The sequence below is a fragment of the Candoia aspera genome, chromosome 5 (genome assembly GCF_035149785.1).
Source record: "Candoia aspera isolate rCanAsp1 chromosome 5, rCanAsp1.hap2, whole genome shotgun sequence".
NCBI classification, from domain to species: domain Eukaryota; kingdom Metazoa; phylum Chordata; class Lepidosauria; order Squamata; family Boidae; genus Candoia; species Candoia aspera.
The window spans coordinates 97,645,581-97,665,665 of NC_086157.1; the positions used below are offsets into that span (position 1 = coordinate 97,645,581).

Here is a 20,085-nt window from a genome sequence, read left to right on the forward strand (position 1 = left end):
AGCCATCAAAGTGGTATCATCTGCATATCTGAGATTGTTAATGTTTCTTCCAGAGATTTTAACTCCAGCCTTGGATTCCTCAAGGCCAGCTTGTCGCATGATGTGTTCTGCATACAAGTTGAATAGGTAGGGTGAGAGTATACAGCCCTGCCGTACTCCTTTCCCAATCTTAAACCAGTCTGTTGTTCCGTGGTCTGTTCTTACTGTTGCTACTTGGTCGTTATACAGATTCTTCAGGAGGCATACAAGATGACTTGGTATCCCCATACCACTAAGAACTTGCCACAATTTGTTATGGTCCACACAGTCAAAGGCTTTAGAATAGTCAATAAAACAGAAATAGATGTTTTTCTGAAACTCCCTGGCTTTTTCCATTATCCAGCGGATATTGGCAATTTGGTCTCTAGTTCCTCTGCCTTTTCTAAACCCAGCTTGTACATCTGGCAATTCTCGCTCCATGAACTGCTGAAGTCTACCTTGCAGGATCTTGAGCATTACCTTACTGGCATGTGAAATGAGTGCCACTGTTCGATAGTTTGAACATTCTTTCGTGTTTCCCTTTTTTGGTATGGGGATATAAGTTGATTTTTTCCAGTCTGATGGCCATTCTTGTGTTTTCCAAATTTGCTGGCATATAGCATGCATTACCTTGACAGCATCATCTTGCAAGATTTTGAACAGTTCAGCTGGGATGCCGTCGTCTCCTGTTGCCTTGTTATTAGCAATGCTTCTTAAGGCCCACTCAACCTCACTCTTCAGGATGTCTGGCTCTAGCTCACCGACCACACTGTCAAAGCTATCCCCGATATTGTTATCCTTCCTATACAGGTTTTCTGTATATTCTTGCCACCTTTTCTTGATCTCTTCTTCTTCTGTTAGGTCCTTGCCATCTTTGTTTTTGATCATACCCATTTTTGCCTGGAATTTACCTCCAATGTTTCTAATTTTCTGGAAGAGGTCTCTTGTCCTTCCTATTCTATTGTCTTCTTCCACTTCCGCGCATTGCTTGTTTAAAAATAATTCCTTATCTCTTCTGGCTAACCTCTGGAATTTTGCATTTAATTGGGCATATCTCCCCCTATCACTGTTGCCTTTTGCTTTCCTTCTTTCTTGGGCTACTTCTAGTGTCTCAGCAGACAGCCATTTTGCCTTCTTGGTTTTCTCTTTCTTTGGGATGTATTTTGTTGCCGCCTCCTGAACAATGCTGCCAACTTCTGTCCAGAGTTCTTCCGGGACCCTATCTACTAAGTCCAGTCCCTTAAATCGATTCTTCACCTCCACTGCATATTCCTTAGGAATATTAGTGAGCTCATAACTAGCTGATCTGTGGGTCTTCCCTAATCTCTTTAGTCTGATCCTAAATTGTGCAAGAAGAAGTTCGTGATGTGAACTACAGTCAGCTCCAGGCCTTGTTTTTACCGACTGTACAGATGTCCGCCACCTTTGGCTGCAAAGGATGTAATCAATCTGATTTCGGTGTTGTCCATCTGGTGAAGTCCATGTATAAAGCCGTCTCTTAGGTTGTTGGAAGAGAGTGTTTGTTATGCAGAGTGAATTGTCTTGGCAAAATTCTATCAGCCTGTGTCCTGCTTCGTTTTGTTCTCCCAGGCCTTACTTACCTGTAATTCGAGGTGTCATTTGACTGCCCACCTTAGCATTCCAGTCTCCTGTGATGAAAATAACATCTCTTTTAGGCGTGTTGTCCAGTAGGTGCTGCAGATCCTCATAGAACTGCTCTACTTCAGCTTCTTCAGCATTTGTGGTTGGGGCGTATATTTGGATCACTGTGATGTTAGATGGCTTGCCCTGAATTCAAATTGAGATCATTCTGTCGTTTTTTGGGTTGTATCCAAGCACTGCTTTAGCCACTTTACGATTAATTATGAAGGCTACTCCATTTCTTCTGTGGTCCTCTTGTCCGCAGTAGTAGATCTGGTGGTCATTTGATGTGAAGTGGCCCATTCCAGTCCATTTCAGTTCACTGACGCCCAGAATGTCTATCTTTAATCTTGACATCTCACCAATAACCACATCCAATTTGCCCTGGCTCATAGATCTTACATTCCAGGTTCCGATGGTGTGTTGATCCTTAGAACATCGGATTCGCCGTTCACCACCAGCACCGTCGGCCGCTAGCCGTCCTTTCGGCTTTGAGCTAGCTGCGTCATCACGTCTGGGGCTAGTTGAGCTCATCCTCTGTTCCTCCCCAGTAGCATTTTGACCATCTTCCGACCTGGGGGTCTCACCTTCCGATGGTATACCGACATATCTCTGGTTGTACTGATCCATTTAGTTTTCGCGGCAAGAATACTGAGGTGGGTTGCCATTACCTTCCCCAGGGATCGCCTTTAGTCTGACCTCTCTGTCATGACCTTCCCGTCTTGGGTGGCCCTTCACGGTTTAGCTCATGGCATCATTGAGGTGCTCAAGCTCCAGCACCACGACAAGGTAACGATCCTTTGCTGAAGGATAGGCCTGATTACATTAACTTAATAAATATTTGTCACAAGTGACACTACCTCATGTTCTTGTCCCAAAGGAATTCCAGCTTGTATACATATATTAAAAGATAGTATTTTTACAGAAAGGAGTAAGAAATAGTAAGCCAAAGGAATTAAAGACATGAGATAAGAAGGAAATGTAGCTAAACCTAGTTTACACCACTATACTTCACATCTACCTTTGTAGACTATCCTAGCTTCTACCACATTCTACTATATACCAATCATACATTTTTTTGTTCTTTAAATCTCTCATCCCTCTCTTTTTCAGGAAGTCATTAACTCCACCCAATGACAACTTTTTCAATCTTTCCCTTCCTCTCAATCAGTGCATCTTCCTTCATATAATTTTTCTGTGATTCAATTTTTATTCATTCTTTCTGGCTGACTAAACTACTTTCTTATCTGTCACTCATTTTTGTATTCAATCCACATTCAACAGCCATTTATCCTTGATGCTATCTTTTTTTGTTTTATTATACATACTTCTTAAGTACCCCATTCCCATTGCATTCAATTTATTTTTATGTCTCTCCTGAATACCCAGTTCTCACTTCCATATAACAAACTAGGCAGTAGTATGTTCTTACGGACAATCATCTTTACTTCTCTGAAAAACATTCCTTCCTCACAATGGAATATATACTATCTACTACAAGTTATTTAGAGAGGCAAGAGGAATTTGCAAATTCTGATTTAAACTGATCTGCAAACATCACCCTAAACTAAGGTACAAATTGTAATACAGGCATCTGTTGGGTTTTGCATTTTTTCACATATTGCAATGCAATTCTGTATCAACATGTATTAAATATATGTATTTTGAGAACAAATATATTAGAATAAATACATATTTTAGGTGGGTCCAAAAGTGCTTAGATTTTTGCATGAAGATGAAAGTTACAGTATATTAGTAAGTAAGTATTAAAATAGTAAGTACCAAAAATATGTTGATTCATTTCTAATGTAATTTAGAAGTTCCTGTACTCAGAAAAAAGGGCAATAGGTTGTACTGATATTATTAGTTTCTGAGAATATACCCTTATTTGCAATTTTTCACTGATCATTTTTTCCATTAAATAGGTAAGCATAAGTCAGTGCTTTAGTTCAAGACAGAATATCCTGTAAGAAAAAGTATTTTTAATAGTTTGCCAACCATCCTTTTGTTTAAATAATTTAATCAGAAACCAATTTATTCTTTTTTTAAAGTAAAGAATTAAATCAGAGCTGAAATCTAGTATTCTGGTTATATCTATGGCTAGCCAGATGACCCCACTCTTCAGCAGAAAGCGTTAAACAATACAAAAACACTGTACAAGTTGCCTAATATTAGTTGAAGTGAGCAGTTCAAAATGTTTTAATTAAAGCAGTCCTTAAAATACTCACTCACTCAGAATAAGCAACATCAAAATAGATTTCCCAAATGATGCTGCTGAAAGCTGATCAGAATATACCTGTAATGAGCGCATCTGGTCGAGACTGTTCTTTTCTCCATGCCGGAACAAACACTGTGACATCTTTGTGTCCTCTTTCCAAAAACCAGTCCACGGCCAGTTTTATCCCACGACAAGAGAATACTTCTTTGTTTCCATGACTGAAACAAACATACCAAAATTACTAAACTATATTACTGTAACCACCACTTTTTCATATACGTATGAATGGCATCTACTTGCATTCTTTCCACATAAGTACAAAGCGCTCCAAAGTAATTAACTAAAGGTAAGTGTGGCATTTAAAAACTCTCATAAAATAATAAATTGTCTGTATACAAGAAACTTAAATTAGAAACTAGACTTTTCAATTCAAAATGCCTATAAAAATAGAAAAATATTATTTATTTATACATAAATTTATACTTTGCATTTCTTTGACACATGTTACTCTAAACCAGTTAATGTTTAAGGAGTGTAACTTATTTTTACACATTTCAACCTTTTCAGAACTACATGGTTAAAATATTTATTTTCAGTGTAATTTATATACAATTGATGCAACTCACCTCCTGATAGATATACCAAAATTAAGCTACTTAACAAAATATGGCAGGCAAATAGTTCATGATCGGATTTTGAAAATGTTTGCTTGAAAACAAATTTATCTCTGTCACATGAAAACTGGAACACAGCCATGTATTTCATAACAGTTCCTAGCACTTCAAATAAGAATTGTGAGAATGCATGCATTTCAGATCAATTTCTTCACAGTTGAACAAATTTAAAATCAAAAGGAATCCATGAAATCCACGTAGCTTGGAGCATCTCTCTTTTGGCAGAACATAAGCAATATTAACATTCAATCAATATTTTGTTTACATTAATGTATATTCTCAATATTCAAATCCCAAGAGAAGAGAAACCAATACTCCAAAATAAAAAAATAAAGAAGAAACATCTTTGCATCCTCAAAGCTTTAGGAAAAACGTTTAGGAAAATGTTTTTCCTAAAGCTTTGGGGATGCAAAGATGTTGCTTTATTTTTCAAAACCTATAGTCAATACACACACTGTTCCAGTTATGCTTCTGGGGTTGCCACATTTCAGACAACGCAGGGCAAAATACATCCATAGCCTTTCTAACTGAAACCTGAGTGACACTGTCATCTGACTATAACTGTTGCATAAAAGACAGAGGTACAAGGATTTCAATTTGTCTATGGCTGAGATACACCTCAAGAAGAGAGAGAGAAGGTAACATGGTGCTGGGGAAGCACACTATTATAGTTGCTCCTTGGATTCTTTCCTAAAGAGCCTATTTTTCAGTTGTTTCAATTCTTTTTAATCTGTGGTTTTCTCACCCTTAATTGTGTAAGATAGTTCTTAACTTCATAGCTGGGTATTGTATCAACTCTCTCGCACTACAACAACATGGGAAAAAGAAAGAAGCAACAGACAGGAAGCTCCAAGTACATTCAGTACTTAATACCCTGAGTACATTCAGTAAACAATCCAGCAAAGCAGCAAAAAATTGTCAATTTCCTGGGGAAGGTAAAGATGAAAGATGTAAGTAAATCTAATAATAGAATGAGTCCATCCCAATTATTGAATAGATTTGATGTGTTGAAGTGAGATTTTCAGAGTTAGAGAGTTAATAATTATTAGAGCTTTCCTCCACTTTCCACGAAGAATCGGACTTTCAGGGTCCTTCTACTTCATCCTCCCCTTCTGGGCTGGCAGCTGCTGTTTGTTCAGCAACTGCATTGCTTACAGAAGATGGTCAAAAGGGGAATCTCAGCAATGAAAATACTGCTGCCTTTATTTCCAGGCAATGTTTACTGACTGTACATGGTACTATCAATTTTGAATACCTATCAACAATAAAAGGAAAGGTGGACAGTCATTTATAGCATTCACTAAGACTTATCAAGACAATTTAGCAGAGCTGGCTGAAATACAAGACTCTGAAAATTAGAATGAGCAAACTGCTATAAACCAAGACAGTTTCTGACCTCAATATCCAGTTAAGTGAAAACGATGCTCAAACTCAGGAAGAGCTCTTTGCTAGCAGCTGGGGGAACAGGGAGAATGGAAGTGAGAATATTCATATACTCCAAAATAACTTGATCACCCTACTGATCACTCATAACAGATGTAATAGGGGCCAAAGAGGATTTAAAAAAACCCTGTTTATATGTCACTGCTCCGCAAAGGATCGTTACCTTGTCGTGGTGCTGGAGCTTGAGCACCTCAATGATGCCATGAGCTAAACCGTGAAGGGCCACCCAAGACGGGAAGGTCATGACAGAGAGGTCAGACTAAAGGCGATCCCTGGGGAAGGTAATGGCAACCCACCCCAGTATTCTTGCCGTGAAAACTAAATGGATCAGTACAATCAGAGATATGTCGGTATACCATCGGAAGATGAGACCCCCAGGTCAGAAGATGGTCAAAATGCTACTGGGGAGGAACAGAGGATGAGCTCAACTAGCCCCAGACGTGATGACGCAGCTAGCTCAAAGCCGAAAGGACGGCTAGCGGCCGACGGTGCTGGTGGTGAACGGCGAATCCGATGTTCTAAGGATCAACACACCATTGGAACCTGGAATGTAAGATCTATGAGCCAGGGCAAATTGGATGTAGTTATTGGTGAGATGTCAAGATTAAAGATAGACATTCTGGGCGTCAGTGAACTGAAATGGACTGGAATGGGCCACTTCACATCAAATGACCACCAGATCTACTACTGTGGACAAGAGGACCACAGAAGAAATGGAGTAGCCTTCATAATTAATAGTAAAGTGGCTAAAGCAGTGCTTGGATACAACCCCAAAAACGACAGAATGATCTCAATTTGAATTCAGGGCAAGCCATCTAACATCACAGTGATCCAAATATACGCCCCAACCACAAATGCTGAAGAAGCTGAAGTAGAGCAGTTCTATGAGGATCTGCAGCACCTACTGGACAACACGCCTAAAAGAGATGTTATTTTCATCACAGGAGACTGGAATGCTAAGGTGGGCAGTCAAATGACACCTCAAATTACAGGTAAGTATGGCCTGGGAGAACAAAACGAAGCAGGACATAGGCTGATAGAATTTTGCCAAGACAATTCACTCTGCATAACAAACACCCTCTTCCAACAACCTAAGAGACGGCTTTACACATGGACTTCACCAGATGGACAACACCGAAATCAGATTGACTACATCCTTTGCAGCCAAAGGTGGCGGACATCTGTACAGTCGGTAAAAACTAGGCCTGGAGCTGACTGTAGTTCAGACCATGAACTTCTTCTTGCACAATTTAGGATCAGACTAAAGAGATTAGGGAAGACCCACAGATCAGCTAGATATGAGCTCACGAATATTCCTCAGGAATATGCAGTGGAGGTGAAGAATCGATTTAAGGGACTGGACTTAGTAGATAGGGTCCCGGAAGAACTCTGGACAGAAGTTGGCAGCATTGTTCAGGAGGCGGCAACAAAATACATCCCAAAGAAAGAAAAAACCAAGAAGGCAAAATGGCTGTCTGCTGAGACACTAGAAGTAGCCCAAGAAAGAAGGAAAGCAAAAGGCAACAGCGATAGGGGGAGATATGCCCAATTAAATGCAAAATTCCAGAGGTTAGCCAGAAGAGATAAGGAATTATTTTTAAACAAGCAATGCGCGGAAGTGGAAGAAGACAATAGAATAGGAAGGACAAGAGACCTCTTCCAGAAAATTAGAAACATTGGAGGTAAATTCCAGGCAAAAATGGGTATGATCAAAAACAAAGATGGCAAGGACCTAACAGAAGAAGAAGAGATCAAGAAAAGGTGGCAAGAATATACAGAAGACCTGTATAGGAAGGATAACAATATCGGGGATAGCTTTGACGGTGTGGTCAGTGAGCTAGAGCCAGACATCCTGAAGAGTGAGGTTGAGTGGGCCTTAAGAAGCATTGCTAATAACAAGGCAACAGGAGACGACGGCATCCCAGCTGAACTGTTCAAAATCTTGCAAGATGATGCTGTCAAGGTAATGCATGCTATATGCCAGCAAATTTGGAAAACACAAGAATGGCCATCAGATTGGAAAAAATCAACTTATATCCCCATACCAAAAAAGGGAAACACTAAAGAATGTTCAAACTATCGAACAGTGGCACTCATTTCACATGCCAGTAAGGTAATGCTCAAGATCCTGCAAGGTAGACTTCAGCAGTTCATGGAGCGAGAATTGCCAGATGTACAAGCTGGGTTTAGAAAAGGCAGAGGAACTAGAGACCAAATTGCCAATATCCGCTGGATAATGGAAAAAGCCAGGGAGTTTCAGAAAAACATCTATTTCTGTTTTATTGACTATTCTAAAGCCTTTGACTGTGTGGACCATAACGAATTGTGGCAAGTTCTTAGTGGTATGGGGATACCAAGTCATCTTGTATGCTTCCTGAAGAATCTGTATAACAACCAAGTAGCAACAGTAAGAACAGACCACGGAACAACGGACTGGTTTAAGATTGGGAAAGGAGTACGGCAGGGCTGTATACTCTCACCCTACCTATTCAACTTGTATGCAGAACACATCATGCGACAAGCTGGTCTTGAGGAATCCAAGGCTGGAGTTAAAATCTCTGGAAGAAACATTAACAATCTCAGATATGCAGATGATACCACTTTGATGGCTGAAAGTGAAGAGGAACTGAGGAGCCTTATGATGAAGGTGAAAGAAGAAAGTGCAAAAGCTGGCTTGCAGCTAAACCTCAAAAAAACCAAGATTATGGCAACCAGCTTGATTGATAACTGGCAAATAGAGGGAGAAAATGTAGAAGCAGTGAAAGACTTTGTATTCCTAGGTGCAAAGATTACTGCAGATGCTGACTGCAGTCAGGAAATCAGAAGACGCTTCATCCTTGGGAGAAGAGCAATGACAAATCTCGATAAAATAGTTAAGAGCAGAGACATCACACTGACAACAAAGGTCCGCATAGTTAAAGCAATGGTGTTCCCTGTAGTAACATATGGCTGCGAGAGCTGGACCATAAGGAAGGCTGAGAGAAGGAAGATCGATGCTTTTGAACTGTGGTGTTGGAGGAAAATTCTGAGAGTGCCTTGGACTGCAAGAAGATCAAACCAGTCCATCCTCCAGGAAATCAAGCCAGACTGCTCACTTGAGGGAATGATATTAAAGGCAAAACTGAAATACTTTGGCCACATCATGAGAAGACAGGACACCCTGGAGAAGATGCTGATGCTAGGGAGAGTGGAAGGCAAAAGGAAGAGGGGCCGACCAAGGGCAAGATGGATGGATGATATTCTAGAGGTGACGGACACGTCCCTGGGGGAGCTGGGGATGTTGACGACCGACAGGAAGCTCTGGCGTGGGCTGGTCCATGAAGTCACGAAGAGTCGGAAGCGACTAAACGAATAAACAACAACAATATGTCACTGAGTCAATTCCTTTGTTGCCATCATTATATGACTGATTTATTATATATAGAGCGGATGCCAAGCAACTCTGGTTGTAAGTGAAGCCTGCTGACGTTTTAGCATCCCACTATCCCCATTATGCTTTTCAAAATGAAGCAATTTCCAGGATCCCTTCAAATCTTTCCAAAACGGATATTTCACGAAGAGAAAATTATTTCACCACACCACCACATTACACCAAACTGTTACCACTGTAAATTCAAAAAGGAAAGCTGCAAAAAAAAAAAAAAAAAAAACGGGCAACAATGTCCCAGCAGTGTCCTTGAGAATGAATTCTGTGAACCATCAGTCGCAGATAATGACTGGTGGTAAGATTATGAAACAGCCTCTGCAAGCAGATTTAATTGACTCCTTTGGAGATCTGCCACGAGGTGAACAGGATGATATACTAAAGAGATTAGACAAATTGAGATGTGTGTTGCAAACCATACGAGTTGCAGCTGCATCATTGATCATATTAGTTTTGCCCACCTCTACAGCTGGGTGCAAATACTGTAATACGTTAAGCCCCCTTCTTATATCTTTGAACTCAATAGAGATCATACAATAAAATGGGAAAGAAAAAGGACTAGTTTAGTTAGGTCCAGGTTTTGAAGAGGACCAGCCTTCAGTTACTGGAGTTGATTATATCATATTTCTAACATCCATACTGGGTATATATTAAAATCTGAAATTCAGGATATGAATTATATGCATCTTAATTTAGAACTGATATCCCCTAACTTATCAAACATTTTGACCATGGTTCAAGAGCAAGCTACTATTGCCCCAAGACTGAAATATTCAATAAGGTTGATGTGCTGCTCATCTCTTTAGTGAACTGCACTGCAGGCTGCTTTCATTGTTATAACTCTGTTAAGATTTTTCTGCACTCAGAATCTCAGAAATATCTTAGTTTAGGGCATAATGAAGGAACTCAGGAAGAGTATCAAATAATGAATCCCCTTCCCTCATAATCTCTCTCAAATTGTATCATGGAATGTTGCTGGTTGGACTAACAAGTTAAATGACTGTGTCTTTCCAAATCAGTGGATGTATTATTCTTTTACAGGAGATATGGATTAACGAAGACCCCTTTTTTGACAGGGATACAAATAATTTCTCTATATGCTCTCCTAGGAAATGCAGGAAGCAGACTGGGGTGGGGGGGTGTCTGCTTGTTTCTTTAGCATTACAGGTGGAAATATTAGAATTGCCCCCTTCAGAAATATGTAAGTATTAAATTTTAATAACTTTGTTATTAATTCATGTATATATATACCCCCATTCGTACTCATTCTTTGATTAATGAAGCAGGGTACAAGTTAAACAATTATTCCCACAGTTTCCATGGGTTGTACCCAAATGCTCATATGATACTGGAGAATTGGACTTAATGAGCTTTATATGAAGTTAGTAACTTTCCCCGCTGATTTTACAGCAGTGTATTCCCTACTATTGCATCAATCAAAAGACCACACTGCAAACCTACAAAGATTGTGTACAATGCAACCTTTGGACAGTTTAGACTTTGTGGTTCTGAATAGCACATTGGATACACACTATCCAGCAGCGTATACACACTGGGCTGATATATAGCCCTCTCTGATAGAATACGTTACATTATCAAGGACCCTAGTCTCACATCTGCTAAAATTTACAGTTGGAATATGCCCTGATAGTGATAACTTTCCAGCTGTTCTCCATTTAAGAACACTGGGGAATACAGCATACTTGGGTGTTAGTGCTATTCCTAAAATGGATTATGAAATAGGCCCAACATGGGTTAAATGGCCATTTCACAGCAGGACCATTTGGTGAAAGGCATATAGAGCTCTAAAGAGGCTATACAGGACCATTCTATTAAGGAGGAGGTCTGGATGGATCTACTCTAGCAAATTATAATAAATTACTATTGGCAATTGGTGAAAAACAGTCTTCTACCTTACTGGTTTGGCCCCCTTTATCTCTGATAAATTTGTTAGCAAATGGGAAGCTCCATCTTACATAAGTTGAATCATTGTGACTACTCTCTGGAAGCCATACCAACCTTAGATTATGATCAAGCCGGACCCAAGATAAGTCAGAGAATAATAGATATAGATATAGAAAGGCAGGAAGCTTAGTCCTGTGTGCCAACAGAGGAGTATCTGGGTGCTCAACCCACTAACCTTAGTCCAGCTAGATACCTGAGGCAGACTGAAATATTCAAATATGGGTGGAATATATCAGTGTGATCTAACATTTTGCCTACAGCTATCTTGGTAGGTAGGTATAAGAAAATTCTGTACAATGAACAGCAATTGCCTATGTGGAACCAGTCATGTTGAAACCACTGCTCATTTTCTTCTATACCAGTGTTTCTTAAACTTTTTTCTCTCAGGACCCCTTTCCCCAAAAAAGCTTTTGTTTGTATGGATTATATTTATCGATATTTACCGTATTAAAAATTAAAAAATTAAAAATTAAAATTGATACATTCACTGCTGCTACGGCTTCTCACGATTGTTTGATAGGATTTTAATATTGTGTTATTTTTCAACATAGGCTTGGAAATGATTTTGATTTCAAGGATCCTTGAGAAGGTCTTAGGGGACTCCCAGGGATCCTAAGACCATACTTTAAGAAAGACTGTTCTATGCTATCCCTTTTTATAAAGATATTAGTCCACATTTAATTATTAATTTGACATCATCAATAGCAAATTATCCAGGCCATCATGATTTAATTTATCTCTGGTATCTATTGTCTGACAGGATTGATACAGTCTTTCTGAATGTTGCTAAATATCGTTATATTGCCTGAAGTTAAAGGGAATAACTGCATGATTATTTGTGAGAGCATAGTATCCTAGCATTTTATGTCTATCAATTACTTTATTATTCTGTATTGTAGTTCATTAGTTGGGTACTAACTGTTGCAAAGTATTCCATTGTTAGTATTTTTGTTACATCTTAATATAAACATTGTTTTGTGTGTCTCTGCCATTGAGTCAGTTTTGATTCCTGGCAACTGCCTGGACAAGTCCCTGCACTTTACTTGGCAACATTTTCAGTAGTGATTTGCCATTGCCTTCTTCCTGGACAGAGAGAGACTGGTGCAAAGTCACCCAGCTGGCTTCATGCCTAAAGTGCAACTAGAACTCACAGTCTCCTGGCTTCTAGCCTGGTGCCTTAATCACTACACCAAAATGGCTCTCTATTATACATATTAGTTTTAATAAATTAGGATAATAGATTTCTTTTCAGCCTAGTTATTTAGAATAGTATTATTAATTTTATAGATTGAATGCTCAAAATTCTGTTATATTACACTGCTGTATAGCCCAAGGTCACCAGCTGGCTTTGCCTAAGGCAGGACTAGAACTCACAATCACCTAGCTTCTAGCTTGATGCCTTAACCATTACACCAAAGAGGCTTGTATTTTGGTTTGCTATTTGCTGCTCATTGACTGAAGTAAAGTTCCTCTCCCTACCTCAAGAAATCATTCAGAAAGCCTCTAAAAATGAAGTACAAATATTTTTAGAGGCCTATTAAAAAACTGAAGATGATATAAGCTGCCTCACAGAAAACTCACACAGTATCCAGATTCTCAATTTTTAAAAAAACTTCATGGTGCAACACTGAATCTTTGTAACTGCTCCCTAAAACCTAGCTCATAGCTATTTTTTTTCTGACAAAAGAGTGCACCTTCATTTTCACAGATAAAACAGACCATTCAACTCTCATCTCCCTCAGATAAGAATGGGACTCTCTGAGGTGTCACGCAGTAGCAACAGAGAAGTACCATACTTCTTGTCTATATACAAGCCATATAGGTTTGTCAGCCTAACAGAATTAATTCAAGTGGAATCTTGTTTTCTAAGGAAACGTCTAGATTAAAGAGAAGCAAAGTTCTATTTCCATTTATGCCACTATGTGAAAACAGCCTTTCTCTTCAGCAATAGGCCTCTGAATCTCTCTATCCAGTACAAAACACTGTTCCTCAATATGTGGGATGCACTGAAATCAGCTAATGGAAGTGTATGAGTTCTTTCTTCTCACGTTACAGTTTATTATTTCTTTCATTATTCTTTCTCTGTACTTATTACAAATCATTATCTGTGCTTTAAAATGGCATGCAGATACACTAATAAAACCAATGCCCACCCCTTTAAGTGGGAACTGTATTTACTTTGAAACCATTACTATTGTTAAAAATGCTCTACACTAAGAACAAAGAGATAACATTCTCTTTTGGGGAATGCTTAGATGATGACAGACTACTTGCATTTCTTTGATTTCTATGGGTTTTCTGGGATTTAAAAATAATGTTTGAACTGTAATTGACATAGTCAATTGAAGTGTCTTTCATATTTCCATTATTCTTTCATGTCTTTTGTCTTTTTCCAAGGTGGAACAAAAAGAAACAGCACAATGGACAGTGAAAAAAGGGAATGATCCTCCTTTCACTCCAATGATTAGAAGCGCCATCTGACAATCTGACAATTCTCAATGTTTGCTGTTGCTTTTGAGGGACCAGGTCAGTGCAGGAATACTGTTAGGGCATCATCCACCCCATAACACATCATTCTTTCTTCCTGACATAGCTTGAGCAATTTCTGGTTTGCCACTGCATTTGCCACCCATGATTTCTTGTCCTAGGGAATTGCAACTCCTCAATGAGGTTGCCTAGTCAAAAGCAATTCAGGATTTCATGTCCCCCATGAAGATCGTGGAACTGTCTCAACTGGTATCTGATCCTTGGAACACCCCCCCCCCCAATCCAATAGCTGGGCACATTTGGTATAGATCTGATATTTTGTTCAGATGAAGAAGATAATGGGGGAAGGGACCCAGAGCAGTTGGGAGGCTTGCTATAAGCATTTTTCACTGTTCTTTGCAAAGTAAGTTGATTGGATTCACTTTGATTTGGACTCCAACGTTGGGCAAGTCATGAGAAGGTAAACCTGACAATTGTTTTTCTTATTCCTTTGGATTATTTTCAATTTATAGAACTTGAAGAAATGGACTGGAAGGTGTGGAAAGATGAGGGATCACCACCTGCTTGCTTGGTTTGTCTCTTGACTGACTAAATCAGCCAGGTTGGGAGAGAGTGGTTAAGAGAGATTTGGATGTCCCCTTTTCTTGGTTTTGCGAGACGTATGTAGCCAAGTAAGATCTCTGGTCCCTCTAGACCAGTACTGTCAACACTAATCAGCAACAGCTGTTCAGTATTTCAGACCAGAATTTCTCAACCCCTAACTCTAGGTGCTGCAGAAAGAATCCTGGCCTGAACATGAGCTTGTATTTCTGTAGGCACAGACTCCACTGGTACTCTAGGAATTGTTTCCACCACTTCATCTCCCTGAACTCTTCAGTAAACCGAGGAGACCCCTCAGATTGGCATGCAGAGAGAGGCCACTTGGGAGCAATCACATCCAGAAACTTTGAATTCCAGAGCTCAACCAGGCTCTTAAGGAACTGCCTGCCATATCACTGGAAAAATCTCCAAGTGCCTCTGAATAGCAACTAGACTTACAAAGCATATAGGGAGAACCTTCCTTACAGTCTCCTCCTTTCAGAGATACTTCGTATGCGTATTAATTGGAAAGTGATTTAACCATGGCCAAGAACTAGCTCCATCTTCAGGTCCCAGCCATCCATTCCAAGGCACCGCCTGTGGAATGGCCACTTATCACTTGGCACTTATCACTTGGCATAAGTTGAATGCTTGAGCCATTCCAGAGACCACCTCCAGGGCATGATTTATTTATTTATGAATAAGCTGACGCTAAGTGGTATACAACAGATAACAGTCACAGGTAATGTAATAACAACAATAAAGTACAAGAATAGACAATAAAAGAATATGGTTTGCAAAAATTTCAATTAATATAAAGCATTCTACAACACTCAAGTCACAAAGGCCTTGTGGAACAGTTACATTTTTACAGAAGACCATGAGGGTGAAGCCTACTGAAGCTTTTCCACAGGAGGGCACCTCCCACAGAGAATGCCCACTTTGGGGGGCCCTCCCATGGCATCTTTCAGCAGGTGGCAACCTTCAGCAGAAATCCTCTGTGCTCTCATATCGGAAAGGCTGAATCTATATGCGATAGTGTCATGTTCACTGTTTCAATGTAGTTTATACATCGTAATGTTTCACATGCCATGGCGCTGATGTGTGTTTCTGTTTGGGAGGGAGCTGCTGTGAAACCTTGTACCAAGCTCTGTATCTGAATTCATTACAATGGATTGTGTTTGGGTTATGTTCTCTGTTCAAGGACTTTTCCCGCAGACCAACAGAAACCGTTAGGAGCACCTGGGATTGTGAACTTGAGAAGATTCTACGGGGGGAGGGATTTCACTTGCACCAAGGGTTTTTAGTTTGAATTTGGCGCGCTTTCATCATTCTCAGCTTTCTTTGTGATCCTGCACACTATTCTTTAATAAATCAGATACCTTTGAATTCCTGCTCATAAGTCTGATAGTGTTTTAGAATAGGCAACCATTACATAAAGCTGAGAATCACCAAAGTTGTACCGTTAGCTCCTACCAAGATTAGTTTCTTGCGAGGGAAAATAGTTAACGATGGCCGAGTCCAAGCTCACAACTGGGGGACTTGAGGAGATGGCTAGCTTGATGCCTGAGTCGACGGTCAAGAGCGGAGAACTGAGCCTCACCCCAGAACCTTCAGATTTCCGGGATGAATCGAGTTCCAGTCCTGAGGTGGAGGAATCTGACGATGGGGGAGAACCAGAGCAACCGGCACCCAGTGAATCACCCGCAGAGTTGATCACCTGGGATGAAGTGGGAGAACCCCAGCCAGAGACGTCCCGGGAGTCCTGGAAGTATCGGTTCCCGCTAACCCCAGACAAAGAATCTACTATGGTGTCCAGAGAGAGAAAGCCGAACACACGATGGAGAGAGGGCTCTCAAACCCCTGAGAGACTAAGAGTGGTGGAAGCCAAAATAGAATCGATAGAGTACATGTTAAGAAACCTGTCTCTATCACTGGAGGGGCAGGGGAGGCGCGGAGGAGATCCCAGCTTCCTGCAACCATCCCCCATCCTGGCTGCCAGTGGAGCGGGGCTGGAGACGGCTCTGGGACGAATCTCCACCCCACAGGGCTCAATCACCAGTGTCCCCACCCCAAAGAGGAAAACCTAGTGTAACCTGGGGCCCAACCTCTCAAGTAGCTGCCGATTCCACTCCAACCGGAGTGGGGGTGAGAGACTTTTCTGTCAAGTTTGATGGGGATCCAACAGTTATCTTTCTTTTTAACTAATGCTAAAAGTTACATGAAGCAGTTTGGAGCATACTTCCCTTCTGAAGAGGCTAAGATAATTGCCATTGCCACCAAGTTGAAGGGTCGAGTGGCTGACTGGTATGTTCAATTAACTGATGCTGACTCCCCTGCACTTGATTATTTCGATGAATTCATGTGGGTGTTAAAGCTGCATTTTGAGGATCCTCTGGCCAAGGCAAGAGCTAAGCAGGCGCTGAAGGATCTTACCCAGGGCCAAATGTCCGTAGGTGATTACGCCCTAGAGTTTAAGGCTCTAGCTGGGAAAATCCCCGACTGGTCTCAGTCAACCTTAATAGAACGGTTTAAGGAGGGACTCAACCAGGATGTCCTACGGTGGGCGTTGTGTAGAGACGACCCAGAGTCATTGTATGAATGGATCTGTCTGGCAGGCAAGGCTGAGCACGCTCAGCATACCTTCATGCAAGCTAGAAGATCTGAAAGACCACCTGCCACCATGAGGGGACCCCGAAGTGCTGCGACTGCTGCCCGGCCAAGCTATAGAGCCTGGGATGAGGAGAGAGATCAGTGCTACGCGAGGGGTCAGTGTCTCCGATGCAGAAAGGAAGGGCATCGAGCAGCTGATTGCCCAAAAGCCAAGGCTGGAGATCGAGTGAGGAAGCCGCCGGCCAAATCGCCCCCTCCCTCGCGGCGGATGACAGCAGCCAAGGGTGCAGCTGACGCTGAGGAAGTATTCTACTTCTCGGGAGAGGCTGAAGACGACTCTAAGGAGCTGGCAGGAAATGCCAGCCACCTGCCATGAAGAGCGCCTGCAGGCAGGTGGAGGAGGATGGGTGCGAAGATGCTATGGTGAGTGCTGACTGTCCCACTTTAGCAGTAAAAGTGAAATTGGGCTCCCACATGAAAACTGCAGAGGTCTGGGCTTTAGTTGACTCTGGGTGTTCCAGGTGTTTAATTCACCCTGATCTGGTTGCTGCTTTGGACCTGCCTAGCTTTCCCCTCCAGCAGCCTTTGATCTTCATACAGTTGGATGGTTCAATGGCGGGGGGGGGGGGGAGGGTGGCAACCCATTTCACTGGAACTGTCGCAATGCAAATGGGCAGCCACCGTGAGACTTTGAAATTCATTGTAACATCTCTTGGCAATCCCTTGGTAATTCTGGGGATCCCCTGGTTGACCTATCGAAGCCCCTATATAAACTGGGAACACAGAACTGTGACTTTTAAAGATGGGTTTTACCAAGCTCCTACAGCGGAGAGAGCTGCACGTGCGGGGGTTGGAAGGGCTGCAATCGCCACGCCACGCCCTAACTTGGCACATTTAGAAGGCTTGCCTGATCGATACCAAGACTTTGCAGATGTATTTGGGGAAATGGAAGCAGATCAGCTCCCCCCCACTGGAAAACTGACTGTGCGATAGAGTTGGTTCCCAATGCTCAATTGCCCAAGCCAAAAATTTATCCAATGACTCAGAAGGAGCTTGAGGCATTACAGGACTTTTTTGACAAAAATCTGTCAAGGGGGTTTATTGAACCTGCTAATTCCCCAGTTGGGGCCCCTGTGCTATTCCAGGAAAAGAAAGATGGCACGCTTCGACTCTGTACCGACTATCGAGGGTTAAATTCCATCTCAATTCTCAACAAGTACCCTCTTCCGCTCATGAAGGACATGTTAACTCATTTGTCAAAGGGCAAGATTTTCTCCAAGCTCGATCTTCGCGAAGCCTATTTCCGCATCCGCATACGAGCTGGGGATGAGTGGAAAACTGCTTTTAATTGCCCACTGGGATCATTTCAGTACAAAGTCCTTCCTTTTGGGTTAGCAGGGGCACCCGGAGTCTTCATGCAGCTGATTAATGAAGTTTTACATGCTCATTTGTTTAAAGGGGTCCTGGTTTACTTAGATGTTCTCATTTACACTGAAGCCAAGGAGGAACATGAATGCCTCCTCAAACAGGTGTTACGCAAGCTTAGAGATGCCAAACTCTATGCCAAACTTTCCAAATGTGAATTTCACAAGACCCAACTTGACTATCTGGGCTATCGGGTGTCTGATAAGGGCATTGAAATGGACCCTGCAAAAATTCAGGCGATTTTAAGTTGGGAACGTCCCCGCACCCGGAGGCAATTGCAAAGTTTCCTAGGATTCAATAATTATCGCCAATTTATCCAGGGGTTCGCTGAGATTGCCTTGCCCCTCACTGATTTACTCCGTACCAAGGGCTTGGGGGAGACACGCAAGGTAAAACACCCTGGAGCCGTGCTGAATTGGACGCCTGAATGCCAGGCAGCGTTTGAAAAACTGAAATCCCTTTTCACTGCTGAGCCTGTTCTACAGCACCCCGATCCCAAATGCCCCTTTGTGGTCCAAGTTGATGCTTCTAACTCCTCAGTTGGGGCTATTTTGTTACAGAGGGATTCTGAAAATCATTTAAAACCTTGCCCTTATCTGTCCAGGAAATTTTCTGAAACTGAACGCCGTTGGCATGTTTGGGAAAAGGAGGTGTTTGCTGTAAAAGCCGCTTTAGAAACCTGGCATTACCTCCTTGAAGGCGCTAGATGCCCTTTCAAGGTTTGGACTGATCACAGGAATTTGGAGGCCCTCCGCACCCCCCGGCATATCAGTCCTAAACAAATTCGCTGGGCTCAGTTTTTCAGTTGTATCAATTTCCAGTTAAAATTTATCCCGGGAAAGAAAAACTTTCTGGCAGATACTTTGTCGCGTTTACCTCAGGACTTTGACCAGGGGGCAGATGTGGTTGGGACTGTTCTCACTGAGCCACAACTGGGCTTGGTTACTGTCACTCGGAGCCAGACCCGTGCACGGGAAACCCCGCCCCCAGCTCAATCTGAAAAGCAGGAAGTGCAAGTGCCTTCTCAGTTACAGAGGGACTTTATCCAGGGACTGAAATCTGACACTTGGTTGCTAGCTAATAGAGACAATGTTTCTTTTGAAAACAGTCTGGCATGGGTGGACCACCACCTTTATGTGCCTGAAACTTTAAGAGCTGATGTTTTGCAGCATTCCCATGATGATAAACTTGCTGGACACTTCGGTTTCGTAAAAACCCTACATTTGGTTCACCGATTTTGGTGGCCAACATTGAGACGTGACGTAAAAGATTATGTTGCTTCCTGTCCTGTTTGTGCCATGTCAAAACGGAAAGGGGGGAAACCACAGGGGCTTTTACAGCCAGTGGCCAGTCCAACCTTCCTTGGGACGAGATTTCTATGGATTTTATTGTGGATCTTCCTCCCAGTCAGAAAAAAACTGTTATTTGGGTTGTAAAAGACTTTTCTCCAAGCAACCGCATTTCATTCCCTGTGCCTCCATCCTGTCAGCCCCACAATTGGCACACCTATTTCTCCATATCTACTGCCTCTCCCATTTGGTCAGTGACTGCGGGACACAGTTTACTTCCCAGTTTTGGAAATCATTTTTGAAATTGAT

General features: G+C 41.7%; 1 protein-coding gene across 2 annotated transcripts in view; it reads right to left on the minus strand.

Annotated features, from left to right (window-relative positions):
* Positions 1-20,085, minus strand: part of ZC3H12C (zinc finger CCCH-type containing 12C) — a 77,886-nt gene that overhangs the window by 13,347 nt on the left and 44,454 nt on the right. For both annotated transcript variants that reach the window (XM_063305811.1, XM_063305810.1), the window contains exon 3: positions 3,956-4,095. In XM_063305811.1, the coding sequence (XP_063161881.1) occupies positions 3,956-4,095 (140 nt within the window). The remainder of the gene's footprint in view (positions 1-3,955; positions 4,096-20,085) is intronic.